The sequence below is a fragment of the Eubalaena glacialis genome, chromosome 11, assembly GCF_028564815.1.
Source record: "Eubalaena glacialis isolate mEubGla1 chromosome 11, mEubGla1.1.hap2.+ XY, whole genome shotgun sequence".
NCBI lineage: Eukaryota > Metazoa > Chordata > Mammalia > Artiodactyla > Balaenidae > Eubalaena > Eubalaena glacialis.
Window position 1 is genome coordinate 93529562 of NC_083726.1, and position 13349 is coordinate 93542910.

Here is a 13349-nt window from a genome sequence, read left to right on the forward strand (position 1 = left end):
CTCTTAGTTCGTCGGGAACTTTGCCAAAGTCAAGGCCAGCAACACTCCCAAGGATGTCATTCCCACCTCAGCATAACCTCCTGTTACTGCCCAGTAAACACGCGGGAACGGAGTCCCGAACAGGTGGATGGCATGGGAAAGCAGCAGAGCGGCTGGGTGCTTACCTCTTCTGGTTCATGGAGGCCACCTGGAGCCACTCGTTGGTGCTGGGGTTATAGGAATGCGCCGCGGAGATCTCCTGGCTGGTGATCCTGTAGCCGCCCACGATGAAGAGGTAGTTGTCCAGGATGGCGGACCCGTACCCTCTGACATTCACCAGGTCGGGAGGAAGGTTGTTGGCCAGCGGGAACCAGCGCTCAGTCATCTCCTCGTACCTGAGCATGGACGGGGGCTCCCCTTGGTAGGGGTGAGGGGCCAGGGGTCCCCCCAGGAAATCCCCCAGTGCCACGAGGACAGGAGTCCCAGTCATCCGGGCCTCTCTCAGCCTCTGCTTCAGGCTGACATCCCCGGGGGCTTGAGGAGAAGAGCCCAGGTGGTGGAACTGGGGCTTGCACAGCACCTCGTGGAAGTGGACGGCCATGAAGCGCAGGCAGGCCTCTTGCAGGTCGGGCAGCCCGTACACCTGCGCCAGGCGGTACAGCTCCAGGCAATTGGTGAGCCGCACCTGGGACAGCAGCAGCTGCAGCAGGGACGTGACCTGCAGGAACGAGGCCGCCTCCACCAGCTCGGACAGCAGGCTCACCTCGTCCATGTCCTCCTCCCCATCCCCGACACCGCCCGGCTCCCCGCGCCGGCCCAGGAGCCAGCCTTCGCGGGCGCCGCCGGCGTTGATAAAGTCCAGCACCAGGCGCAGGCCCGGAGCGCTGAGGCCGCGCAGCTGCTGCACCTCGGGGCCGCCGGCCTCCGGGCTCCGGGCCTCGCGCATGCCGGAGCGGTAGAGGGCGCGGAAGTAGTCGCTCTGCTCGATGAGCTTCCTCTTGCTCACCGGGTAGCAGCGGTCCTCCAGGCGGATCTGCACCATCTCCTCGGCCGACATGGCCGGGGGCCCGGGGGCGGCCGGGGCTCCCGCCAGCTCTGAGCGCCCGCCTCCCGCCCCCGCGCGCTCGCCGGGTTCCGGGGCGGCCGCCGAGCGCCGGCGCCGGGAGGAGGCGGCGGAGGCGGAGGCGGCGGCGGCGCAGGGCGGCCCGCGCCCGCCCGCGCCCGCCCAGCCTCTCCGGGCCGAGGCGGCCCCTCCTCCCGGTCCCGGGGGCGGCGGCTCGGCCTCGCCCCCCGGGACCGGCGGCCCAGCCCCTCCGGCCTCCGTCCGCGCCAAAAAAGGCCCGGGCGACGATCGCTCCCCGCTCGGGTCGTCCCGGGCCGTCGGCCGGGAGGGGATCCCAGCCCCCAGCCGGCAGCCTCCTCCCACGCCTGGCTTCTCACTTCCGCCCGCAGGACCCCCGCCGCCCGGCTCCGGCTTTCGGGGAGGGTAGGAGGTGGCGGGCCTCGGCGGCGGGCCTCGGGAAGGCGCGTCCCCGCGGCCGCCCCCGCGCGCCGGGCGCCGCGACCCTGCAGCCCGCCTGATCTGCGGCGATGCTCCGGGCGCGCGGAAGGCGGGATGAAGCCGGTTGCCTCTTCTTCCAAGGCGCCTTACCAGCGGGAAGGGAAAAGGAAAAGAAACGGGCGTGGGAGGAAGGGGATGAAATAAGTCGGGGTCCGGGAGTCAAAAAGACATCACATCTGGGATCGCCAGTCCTGTCGAGTCCGGCATCGTGTCCCGGGGGACCGAGGCACACGGGCCGTCTCTGAGCGTGTAGGTGGCACCTCGAGCTGATTCTTCGGAATGGTCATCGCGTAGGAGCCATCTTGCAGGAAGAAGGGTCAGCCAGATGGCAGCAGGTTCTGCAGGTCTCGGTGCACCGGGTGCCCCCGATAGAAAGGGCTGGGAAGCAGAGGAGCTTGTATTTGCTGCTGCGGCCTGTTCTCTTTATGCTATTAAAAGAAAGAAGTACAACTCAACTAAATAAAGTTAGATCACGTGCCTTCTTTTAAATATTTTCTAACAGCCATTGCATTCCCAATTTCAGTTTGTTTGGACAAGCCATCACGGAATGTTACCTCTGGGCAAAAGGTCTGGCCGCTTTTGCTCGTATTTGCCTGCAGAGGTGGCTTTTCTCGCCACCCTCTTACCCCTCCCTTACCCCTGCCCCTACAGTCTGAGGACTTCATAAGGAAGGATACTTCTTCCCCATCTTCTTACACCGAACATTGCAAGTAGAAAGCTCACCCCAAGTAATAAGGATCTTGTGCTGCTCCTGAGCTATGAATTAATCCTCAAAACGGGGAGTAGGCGGTAATTGTTAGGTTACCTTTGAGTAGAAGGGATAGTATTGGGAGGGAGCAGTGTGTGTGTGTGTGTGTGTGTTCACCCTTATCTTAACCAAAAACCGCTTGGAAACTTTCTCAGACCAGAGACTGAGAACCAAATAGTAGTCCTCTACTTGGGGAGAGAATATGTATTTGGACTTCTTTTTTTTTTTTAACAAGTTTTAGCTTTCTTCTTGAATGACAAGTTGTTAAATAGTAACTTCTTCATAAATACATTGCCCCCTATTTCAAACAAAAGATACCTCCTACAAAGCTAATTAACATTTTATGTTAGGAAGGGGAAGGGTTAAAAAACAGAGAAGAAAGTCGTATGGTAAAACACGAAATTCTTTCAACACATTGTTCGGTTACATTTGCACTTCTTCCTGTGTAATTAACAGCTTCATAGTGCGGTGTTGTCATCCCTTATTTTCTTTATAATACACCATGAACAAGAAACTAAAATTTTGAAGACATAGAAAAAAATTGTAGTAGATTCTGGCCTCCCTGGGAAAAGTGAAGGAAACAAAGATGGACCTATAACTTGCCTCTTTCAAGATATTTTCTTGGATCCTGGGAAAAACGTCTAGCTTTCACCTTGTTTCACCTGGCCTTTAAATCCTTACTGATAAAACTCAGTTCTCACCTGGCCCTTTCACACTTCTGTTCTCAATGAGCGTGTAGTGGAGACATCTAAGGTTTTTTGGGGGTAGGTGGTCATGAATTTAGCATCCTCTAATGTTCCACGTCCAGTATTAGGCATTTAACTGGGGAAATTTTGCCGGAAGTTGCCCCCTGTGTCAGAGTCTTGGACCTGGGATTTATTTGTCCCTCCATCAGCAACAGTGCCAGATTCAGTGGGGCAGCAAAGAACAGGCTCTTAGTCTCTCCTCGGTCCCTTTAGAATCTTTCACCAGTGGATGCTTTTGTTTCCCAGCCATCACAGATATGCCTCAGACTGGTATTTTCTTGCTTTTTAAAAACAGACCAAAAAAAAAAAAAAAAAAAATCACGTGCATTAGAAAGGCAATTCACGGGCAGTAATATTATCGGAGCAGATCTTGGGCAGGTAATCTGGGGTGTCAGCTTGACAGTACTGGGCACTGATCCTGTAAGCTTTCTGGCCCCTGACATAAGGTCATTTAGAATTGAAAGCCTCTTAAAGATCAAGTCATTTGAATAACTCACAAAGTAAGTTTTCTGTTAAGCTAGAAATGCAAAGTCAAAGCAAGATAAACTTTATTTACAAAAGACCTAAAATTATTTTTAAGCTTCATGAAAATATTGCTTGTCTATAACTGGAGGTATACTTTTATAGTTATCCACTGATTAATGAATAATAAAGAGTGGCCTTTGTGGCACCATGATTCACTTCAAACACATCATGATCTGTTTTACAAAAGCCTAAAGTAATGGTCAAACACAGAGTTAGGCTATTGCTTCAAGAATTTTTATGGAAGGTATACCTTTTGACCTAGAATGGAAAAAAATCAAAGTACAAGATGTTTGTCACAGTGTTGCTTTGAATAATAAATTGAAAAACAATGTATAATGTTAGGAGTAGCTAACATTTATTGAAAGTTTATTGCATGTTGTAAGTGCTCTTTGTGGATTATAATCTATTTTAATACTCTTTTACAGCTAAGGCTCAGAGTAAATTTTGGTACATGGGTAGAATGAAATACCATTCTATTACAATTTTAGATGTAGAGCTTTCTTTAGAGACACTGAACATGTAATTTTACACTGGATTTTTAAAAAAGTTTCTGAAACAGTGTGAATCCATTTTTGTAAAATTGTATATAAGTATCTATTTTTTGAATGGAGATGTTTAGAAGGACATTACCAAAATGTTAACATTGTAAGATCTTGAATGGTTATTATTTGTTATTGTACTGTTCGGTATGGTTTGGGTTTTTTTAAGTGAATGCATGTCAATTTAATAATTAATGATATATTCTAATTTCTCAGGCCCCATTTTACAAAATGATTTCCACCAATTTTATGAACTGATGAAATGAAAATGTTAAGTAAATACTACAATTAGCATCTTTAAAATAAGGATGACATATTGACTTTTTGTTTTTTAATCTTTTGAATTTAGGAAACCTATGCTATTACTTCACTACCACTTAAAAATTGTTTATCTCTATTTTTTAGTCCCTCCAATACTTCTAAATCAACTTTGTTTCTTTTTTGTTTTTTTAATAAGCAAAACTGAAATATCTTGCTTTCATTAAAGCATAGGGGGCAATTTAAATGAATTTAAAGTAGCACAGTTCTTAAAATGATTCTATTTAATTCAGGCTGAGCACTTCATGTAGGCAAAACTTTCACTTATTTCAGTCACCTATTTCAGTGTTTTCCAAACATCTTAGGAAATCACCTGAGATACTTTTTATAAAAATAAGAATTCTGGTTCCCACACCAGAGCTACTGAATCAGGCTCATGGGGGGATGTTTCTGCTCCACATCTCAGTTGGTTGAAGTTTCCTCCCTCTGTCCCTGCTGTTCAGTTTTTAATCTCTCCTTTTCAAAATACCCAGCTCCAAGAAGTTATCTGTTTCCAGACTCAATGTTCATCAATCACCCCAAAATTTATTTTAAAAATTTTAGAGCCTGCTTTTACATTGGAACTTGTAGATTCTTTAAAATGCAACTTTGGTCTCCCCTTGAACATCATCTGACAGCAAAAGGATTAAACAACTGTGGATTGTTCCATTATCCCTGCAGGGAACATGAGAACTTCAAGAATTGTATATCACAGGAAAGAAACCACATTTAATGCGACTGAAAGATGTGGAGGTTAGAAGGTTAGAAAGTTGACTTTCCGGTTTATGTCCCCAGGGCATGAACTAATCAAAATAGCTATGGAACCTCATGGTAAAACAGGGAGTACTCTTTTGTTCCTCATCTGTCTCCTGTTTTGCCTTTAGGAAACCTCTCTTCCCTCTTTCCTGTGAACAGATGAAACACTCAGATTGCTTGCAGGTAAGCAACTGAAACTTGCTTTCTAAGAGAAGTTCATTAGAATAAAATATTTTTTATTTTTAGTGCATTTTATGTGGCTTATGGAAGGTTAGGTGTTAGTCCATGATATAATTTTTGCTCAGCAGAAAGTGAAATTTTTTTTAAGCTATTCAGTCTTTTGACTGTCATCCTCTTTATTATCAATCGTTAATACTGTGCTTCTAAAAATCAAAAGATGATTATTAAACTTATTAGTAGACAGGTGAAGAGATGAAAGTTCAAAGAATGTTAACATTTTTGTGTCAAGTGAGTGAGTGTGCAAAAAAGTATAAGAGAAACAGATCACAAGAGAGAAAAAGTTTCATTTTCTTTTTTTTTTAAAAGAGCAGTATGGTACTTTATGCCCCGAACTAATTACCACTAATGCTTTGTATAAAAATGGATACAAAAAAGCAACAGTTCCATGCTTTGAACTAATTTCATCTTGGAATGTATGGGATATGGAACACACAGACTTCACAAAGGAAGCCATTTTCACTGTCTTTAATATTTTTTTCAAATGTTTTGGCATTGCAGTGGAAGTAACTTTATTAATATGTAGAAATTTAAAACTATTATTTCCCTAATGCATATTTCTTGTAACTACATCTGCTTCAGAGATGCCTTTATGTATGTGCTTCCCAAAGACTTCTTTGTAACTTGAAAACATAAATATCAGAAAACAGATTAGGCAACTTCATCACAATTTTCAATTATGCTTTTGAACTTCATCACAATTTTCAATTATGCTTTTTAGTCTTGACTGAACAAAATACACTTTAATGGGTATTGTGCTCCATCTACATTATAAGGATATTCTTTTGGCTGGATCTTTAATCTTCTTTTTAAAAAGCTTGTGGCTGGCCTTTGCAAAAAATGCCTGGCACCAAGAAGTGACCAGGATTCATATTCAGTGTTTTCAAAATCACTGCAAAATTTAAATTTTTTATTTCATTTTCAGTTTTCATTTACTTTCGATTTTTTTTTTTTGCAAAAACAAAGAATTTAAACCCATGCTCAAACTAGTTTTCTAGTGAACCTGAATATTAGAACTTCAAATCAAAGAAAAGAAGATAATTGAAAAAAAAAACCCTGCAGTCACAAGTTTCTTAAAAAACCTTATAGAAGTGTCCTGACAAAATGATGTCTTGTTTCTGGTGAAATGGATCCTTCCTTTATCTGACATCAAGTGACTAAACTATTGTTTTCCTCAGAAAGACTCTTGGCTAGGATTTCAACTTGCCTTTATATTTACTTAGTAAAAGGTGTCTGTGACTTCACTTTCACAGAAAGAATAAAGGCAGAGGAAAGAATCTACGTCTTCCAAAGGCTAAAGGACAGAGTATTGAAATGGCCTGGAAAGTGTTCAGCATTAACAGCATCAAGTCAAATGTTCACCTGGGGTGCAACTGGGAAGAAACAAAAGAAAAATCAACGTGCTGTCAAAGAGCCGCTTCATTTTTCTAGAAAGTGACCCTTCACAGAGTTCCAAGGGAGCCTTCTCCCTTAGCAACAGCCCCGAAGTTCCAGAAACCATTCTAAACCCTGATGGTCAGCTTCAGCGTCTGTCTGGTCATCAGACTTATTGCCGAGTCTTCATCCCAGGGAGATGCATGTGGTGGCCGTGGCAGCAGACGTGATTTTGCTCTTAAGCATGGGGTGGACCTCAGACTCTCTCTGCTCACCCACTGTGTTTTACAGAGACTGCTGGATCCGACGCTTCCCAGGTCTCCTAATTGACCTGGAGGAGTCTCAGAAGCTGGGGGCCCAGTTCTTGAAGTATTATTCCGAAAGCACTGGTCAGAAGTGCAGTCAGAGCTGCTGTCTTAGGAAGGATGGTAAGTGTCGATGATAGACCTGAGCAAAAATCAGGGGAAACTTCCAAAATGAGGACCTAAGAAAGGACCCTTAGGCAGAGGGTGCAGTGAACAGTTGACGAGAACTAGAGAAGATGCCCTGGGATGAGGGAGTGGGCAGAGACGGAGAGACACTGAGACTGATTTTGCAGCTGGGGCCAGTGCAGGCTCCATTTACAAATCTAGTAATGACCCGGGACGCTATGAACCTACAGGTAACAGGGAACCTCTTCTCTTCACTAAAGTGCTAAATGAAAATATTGCCTTGAGGGCTGGCTAACAATATTTCTATAGCCCAGAATATAGCATATATGATTTCAAAAGTATTTCCTTTTCAAGGTTCTTTTGGTGATATTGGTATCGTATCACACTTTTGAAATGTGCTTGCTTGGGTTGACCAAGTGTGGGGATGTATTGAACAGGAATTTAGATTGTGGTTCATGTTTTGAAAGAAATAGGGAAATATATGTCAACTAGAAAAAGAGGAAAAGAAAGGAAAGGAGGGAGAGAGAGAGAGAGAAAGAAAGAGAGAGAGAGAAAGTTAGTTTTCAAAATATCCTAACAGAATTTTTTTTTTTTGGTCTGAAATCTGGATTCAGGGTTAAATATCATTCATATAATATAATCAAGGCCTGTAATTAGGAAAACATTTCATTGTTGCAGAATTTCAAGTTACATTTGATTAAAGACTTCATTTATTTTTCATTTTTCCAAGATTTGAAAGCTACTTGGAAAGAAACAACAAAAGCAACACAGTACTTTAAAATAATTCTCTTGTTGTTCCACACTTTCTTCCCATGTTTTCTTACCGACATTAATTGTCAATGCCTCCTATCCAATTATCCATGTAAGATTTCTGGGATGCAAATTAGAGCTCCTTGGAGAGTCTAAACCGACTGTCAAGAGACCACAGTGTGAGAAGTTGTCACAGGCTTAGCCCTCAAAAGTTAATCAGGCACAGAAGAGAGCAATTAATTTATTAAAGGGAAATTTTGGAAGAGGTAGCAAATCTAGATATTCTGCTTTCAGATGCTTATAACCCCAGAAGCCTTCACTGAGAGGAGATGAGGGAGGGTTGATACCTTTTCAGCATTTTCCCGTGGCATGAATTTACCTGACTCTCCACACCAGGGAAGCTGTGGCCTCTGGACTTCCGGGGATACTAGAAGCATCCAGTAGAATTCCAGGATTTTAGAGCCTCTGTGGCTTCCAAGTTGTGGCTTTCTTTCTCCAGGAGAAGAAAAGGCATGAACACACATCCCAGTTTTTACCTAGAAGCCAGAACTTTAAAATGCACAATCCTACAATAGCTAACCTACTCAGAGCTGGGACTCTGAAATATGCATGAAGAATGTAAAAGATCTTGAAAGATTGCTCCCTACAGCATCCACTACTTTCTTATCAGAAATTTAGATGTCTAAATTTGAATATTCTTTCTTCCTTTTCCTTAAACTTTACAGCACAGTCCTCAGGGAATGTATTTGTAATCTATAATGTATTAGCAATGTATTATTAATTGACTTTTGTCCTATTCTTTCTCCTTCTGGAAAAATACAGAGTGTAGAAACACGGGGTGTCCCAGAAGTAATAGGGGAGACGTAACCCCCGCAGTTAACCTTACACAGAAGCAGAGCAGGTTCTGCCAGCAATTCCACAGCAGCTGTAGGCACACTCGGAGGTCTGGTAATCGTACACTCTCCCTCCGTAATCTCATTTTATTAAAGAAGCTGATACCTTTGGGCCCATGAATATTTCCCATCACATGGTTCCTACTACACTACAGCAGGAGGAAAATCTGTGCTACACTTAAAGGAGGACAGACTGAAGATTTGCATTCAACAAATCTGACCTTCCAGAAATAACACGGTATCGTTTATGGAGCAAATCTACTTAGAAAAGGGGAGCCGGCAAGAGCAAGTGATGAGCCCCTCCCCACTAGAATCCCAAATGCTAACCACCTTGTCTGTCTACTCCCTTCCTCTCTGAATGACACCGATTAGCTTTTCACTGGACGTGGCTTTGCAGCATGGGGCTAGCACACACCTGCAGTCGGGGTCAAGGTAATGTTCACCCAGCCTGCTGCCTTTACGCCACCTGGGCCTCTCCCAACAACACGGGTCATTACTGTTTTTGCCCTTCCTATCACTCCCCCTTCTGTTACAGGCTTTGTCTATTTTTTTCCTCTTTCTCTCTGGTGAACTTCAGTGCCTTAGTATTCTGAGAGGGTATTGCATCTAGAAATCTGATCTATATAAATCCCCAGAGGTTTTTGTAGCCAATTGGATTTTCCTGAACATAAAATACTGGGACTGGGCAATGATTCCAGGTAATCTGTGTAGCATGGGATGTGTGAAAGATTACTGAGAATATTGGTAGCTATTTTCTTCTGAAGAGGCATTTTCCCATATTCACAGAAGCATTTGCGATAGTTCATAATGTTCTGTAAGATGTCTGAACATAGCCCTGCAACGTACTGTTAATCCAGTGTTCTTGAAAGAAATGTAAGCTACTCAGAGCTCATCAAGCTGCAGAAATCAAGACCATCTGCAGATGTACTTTGCCTGCTTCCTTTTCAGTTTCCTGTAACTTGGCTGTCTTCTTCCACGATCCTATTCATGGCGATGTCAACTGCCTCCATATTCACTGCCCAACCCTGGAGAGCTGCATATTGGAGCCCGGAACCAGCGCCATTTTATACAACATAACAGACGGTAATGATTTATGTCCTTTGTATGTATTTTGAAGAATGTCAGTAATATTTTAGTAGAGGCATATAACCTAGAAATTGGTTGGCAGTAGCCATGTATGAATCTAAATCATTATTTCCCAGTGAACTCTGTCTGGAAAAGTTTGGGGCTTCCAGGGCAGAAAACTAAAAGGAAATTCCCATTAATTTGGCATGTTCAGCAAGGATGAGTTCATCCCAGATAACAAATCATATGTGACTGAACAAGAGCATTGTATTTCATTTATTCCAAGAGCCTTCAGCAAGAACCAAAATAGGTTATTTCTACTATAGTGGTTAAGGATACCACTAGGAAATAAAGAAAATGCTAAATGTCAGTTTTGAGGTTCGCTGATGCTGTATACAAGGATTCTACAAAGATGGATGTCGGGGATGGGGAAATGCACTTACTGCCACACATTAGCATAGCATTGGTCCCAAGAAAACGACTACATTTTCCTTTAGAAAAATACATATTTAAGTGTCCTTTCCCGTGTATATAATCTCAGGGTACAAATCAGTAAACATCAAAGAATAGATTTTTGCCAACACGATACAAAGGAGGCTAAATTTCTTGATCAATCTGTACTTATTGAACACATAATGCTCCATGCTGAGCTCCACACTGCAGGAGATTACAGCCATATCTCTGCCCTCGAGCTCCTTCTAATCTAGTTGACGCAACAAGTCTTACAATTAGTGTAAGACATACAATTAAATACAAAAATGTGTGATACTGCCTTAAGTACAAAGGCGCAAAAGAAGGGGAGACTAAAGAAAGCTCAATTATTCAGAGGAGGCTTCATGGAAGAGGCCAGGTAGAGGCAAGATAAGGAGCTCCGTATCACACCCCAGCAAAGCACAAACACTGGTGTGGCTCCAATAGGGGTACATTTGGGGCTGCAATGGAAATATGGGTAGGATAGGGTAGGCCAGGTAACAAAAGAACAGAGGAGAGTTTTGGTTTGACTTTGTCAGAAATATGGAACCAACAAAGGTATTTCATGAGAAAACACTATCATTAAAGTGATGTCTGGTTATCTTAGTCCAGGAAAATTATATGTAGGATGCAGATTAGAAAATGCAGTCAGGGTAATGTTATATCTGGACAAGGTGGCTGTAGTTGCAACGAAGAGGAGGGATGGTTGCTAGCATATTGGGAAGGGCTTGGATAGCACTTAGTTACTTTTTGGATAAAGAAGAAGAAAACTGAGGAGTCAAAAATCCCGTTGCAGTGCAGAGTCCAGCATGGGTGACAGAAGAATGATGATGCCGCTGAAAAAGACAAAGAGGCAGACCAGATGATGGTTTTGAGAATGTCAGCGGTGATGTGAGATGTTTAGGTGGGAACCTCCAGTAGAGCACAGGAGAAATGAGATCAGAGCTCAAGAAAGAGGAAAAAATTGGGGATGTGGATTTCAGGGCCATCAATGTAGTGGTGACAGTTGATGAGGATAATCTCTTGGTGGCAGGGGGTGGGAGGGTGGTTGGTATGGGATGACGAGAAGTACAGCAGAAAAACCAAGGACTAAAGACTAAAGATTATAGGACAATCAGTGAGGACCAAGGAGAGAACCAGCAAAGGAAGGGAAAAACGAGAGGCAGGCAGTCTGAGATAAAGTGCCAAAGGAATTTGGGGTCCAGGGAGTCACGGGAGAAGAATGCAAGGAGAGGTGGCCATCAGTATGAAGAACAAGAGAGAAGCCAAAGCAATGAGATACAGTGACCAGGAAACAGGGAAAGTACTGATCACCCCAGAAGCAGAATTGGCAGAATAGTGAGGATGGAAACAAAATGACAGAAGGCACAAAACAAATCAGAAAGGAAAGGGAGTAGGTGGTGGTGTGTTGAGAGAGCGAGCAGGCTCAAGAGAGACTGAAAGGGAAACAGTGTGACAACTGTAAAGCTGTTGAGAGTTTTTGAAGCCAGAGGGAAAGGAGTTTTACAAGAAGAGAGAGAACACTGAAGGCCCTCAGGCACTGGACCCTCAGGCACTGGGAAGGGATGAGATTTAGGGCTCTGCTAATAATTTTGAATAGTTACACTTCTCAGGCCCCATTTTGTTTGACTTTAATATGTCATACATATCAAATGGTTACTGTTTCTGCAGCTCTTGCCCAATACTGCTATTATTGCGCAAAAGCCCTGGCAGTTTTCTCCACGATGTGATGTAGCCAAGTTCATTTGCAACAGAAAGTGTCTTAGAAAGTTAAGAAAAATTCAAACGTGGCTAGTATGTTTCTAAGCCTTTCAGAAGTATGCAGTGGTGGAACTTGAAATTAGCTTAGTTCAATAACTTACAGTGGCAAAATCCAAGACTTCTCCAAACTGTACTTTAAGGTCCTGTCTTCTAAATTAAAAATAAAATTTAAATGATGCCTTATTTATATTTCAGGTGTAGATCCAGATTTGCTGGTTTTTGAACAATCACTGCCCACATATCTAAATACCCGTTCTTCATCTAACATACGGGAGAGACTAAGGATTCTAAAAGCTTTGTATTCAGATAAACAACAAACGACCATGATAAACCAAATGCTACCATCAGTAGAGGCTCCATCATCAATCACATATCAAGATTTGTTTGCAACCACAAATAATACTAGGTATTCCAAGGAATTAACCACAGACTCTTGGGCAAGATTCATTTCTCTGAATGACTCCATTACCACAAACGTAAATATGGTGTCAGCCAGTACTGAGTTCATCAACAATCCAGATAACAAGACTATTTCTCCTTTCTTTGTGCCTATAGACACAAAACTTTCTCATATGCCTATTCCATCCCAACTCAACAGTAGCAAACAATTACTGAACAAAACCAAAGGATACAACAGCAGAAACCGTACATCTGAGAATGAAGACACAACACCTGATGGGGCACCTGTGACTTCCAAGATGTGGTTGGTTCCTGTGGCCCTCTGCACCTCTGTCATCTTTCTCTGCTGTTGTGTAGTCATCCTGGCATCAGGATGCTGTCGAAAGCACCAGGGCCAGTATAAACTAGGACAGAGAAAGTCAGGATCCAAGCAAATTAAAAAATGTACCATTCTGAAGGAGCGCTCTTAATGGTAAAAGATGTGAGCATTGTAAGCTTTTAAGAGAATCATTTTTAGTTTTCTGTAAGACGAGGGCAGTTTGGTTAAAAATAAATAAATAAAAAGCACAGATACCCATTCTTACCAATCTCTAAAGAATGCCAATGTTTGATAAACATAATTGCTTTTTTGACTATTTCCATTTTTTGAATAGTGTACCTTTTGCTGAAGTTCCAAAATTCTGATCTCTGCAGTTATTCAGCACGATGTAAGAGATAGCTTTAAGTGCTGTACATGTATTAGCTTGTTGATTCCTTGAACTCTGTGAGATAAGTATGCTACTGTTAACTATTATACTGTTCTTATCACATTTTACGG

General features: G+C 43.2%; 2 protein-coding genes across 5 annotated transcripts in view; one reads left to right on the plus strand and one right to left on the minus strand.

Annotated features, from left to right (window-relative positions):
- Positions 1–1104, minus strand: part of KLHL42 (kelch like family member 42) — a 17527-nt gene extending 16423 nt beyond the window's left edge. Inside the window, exon 1 of the mRNA XM_061206711.1 lies at positions 165–1104. Coding sequence (XP_061062694.1) covers positions 165–1036 — 872 coding nt within the window. The 5' untranslated portion in view covers positions 1037–1104. The remainder of the gene's footprint in view (positions 1–164) is intronic.
- MANSC4 (MANSC domain containing 4) lies at positions 206–13094 on the plus strand. Of its 4 annotated transcripts, none has more exons than XM_061206715.1 (5): positions 206–274; positions 5280–5334; positions 6642–7190; positions 9785–9919; positions 12329–13094. In XM_061206715.1, the coding sequence occupies exons 3-5, from the start codon at positions 6962–6964 to the stop codon at positions 13000–13002; spliced, it is 1038 nt and encodes a 345-aa protein (XP_061062698.1). In that variant the 5' UTR covers positions 206–274; positions 5280–5334; positions 6642–6961; the 3' UTR covers positions 13003–13094. The 4 variants fall into 4 exon arrangements, with proteins under 4 accessions (XP_061062698.1, XP_061062695.1, XP_061062696.1 ...); XM_061206712.1 differs by lacking the exon at positions 206–274 and adding an exon at positions 1267–2004; XM_061206713.1 differs by lacking the exon at positions 206–274 and adding an exon at positions 1267–1875.
- Positions 13095–13349: the final 255 nt, after the last annotated feature.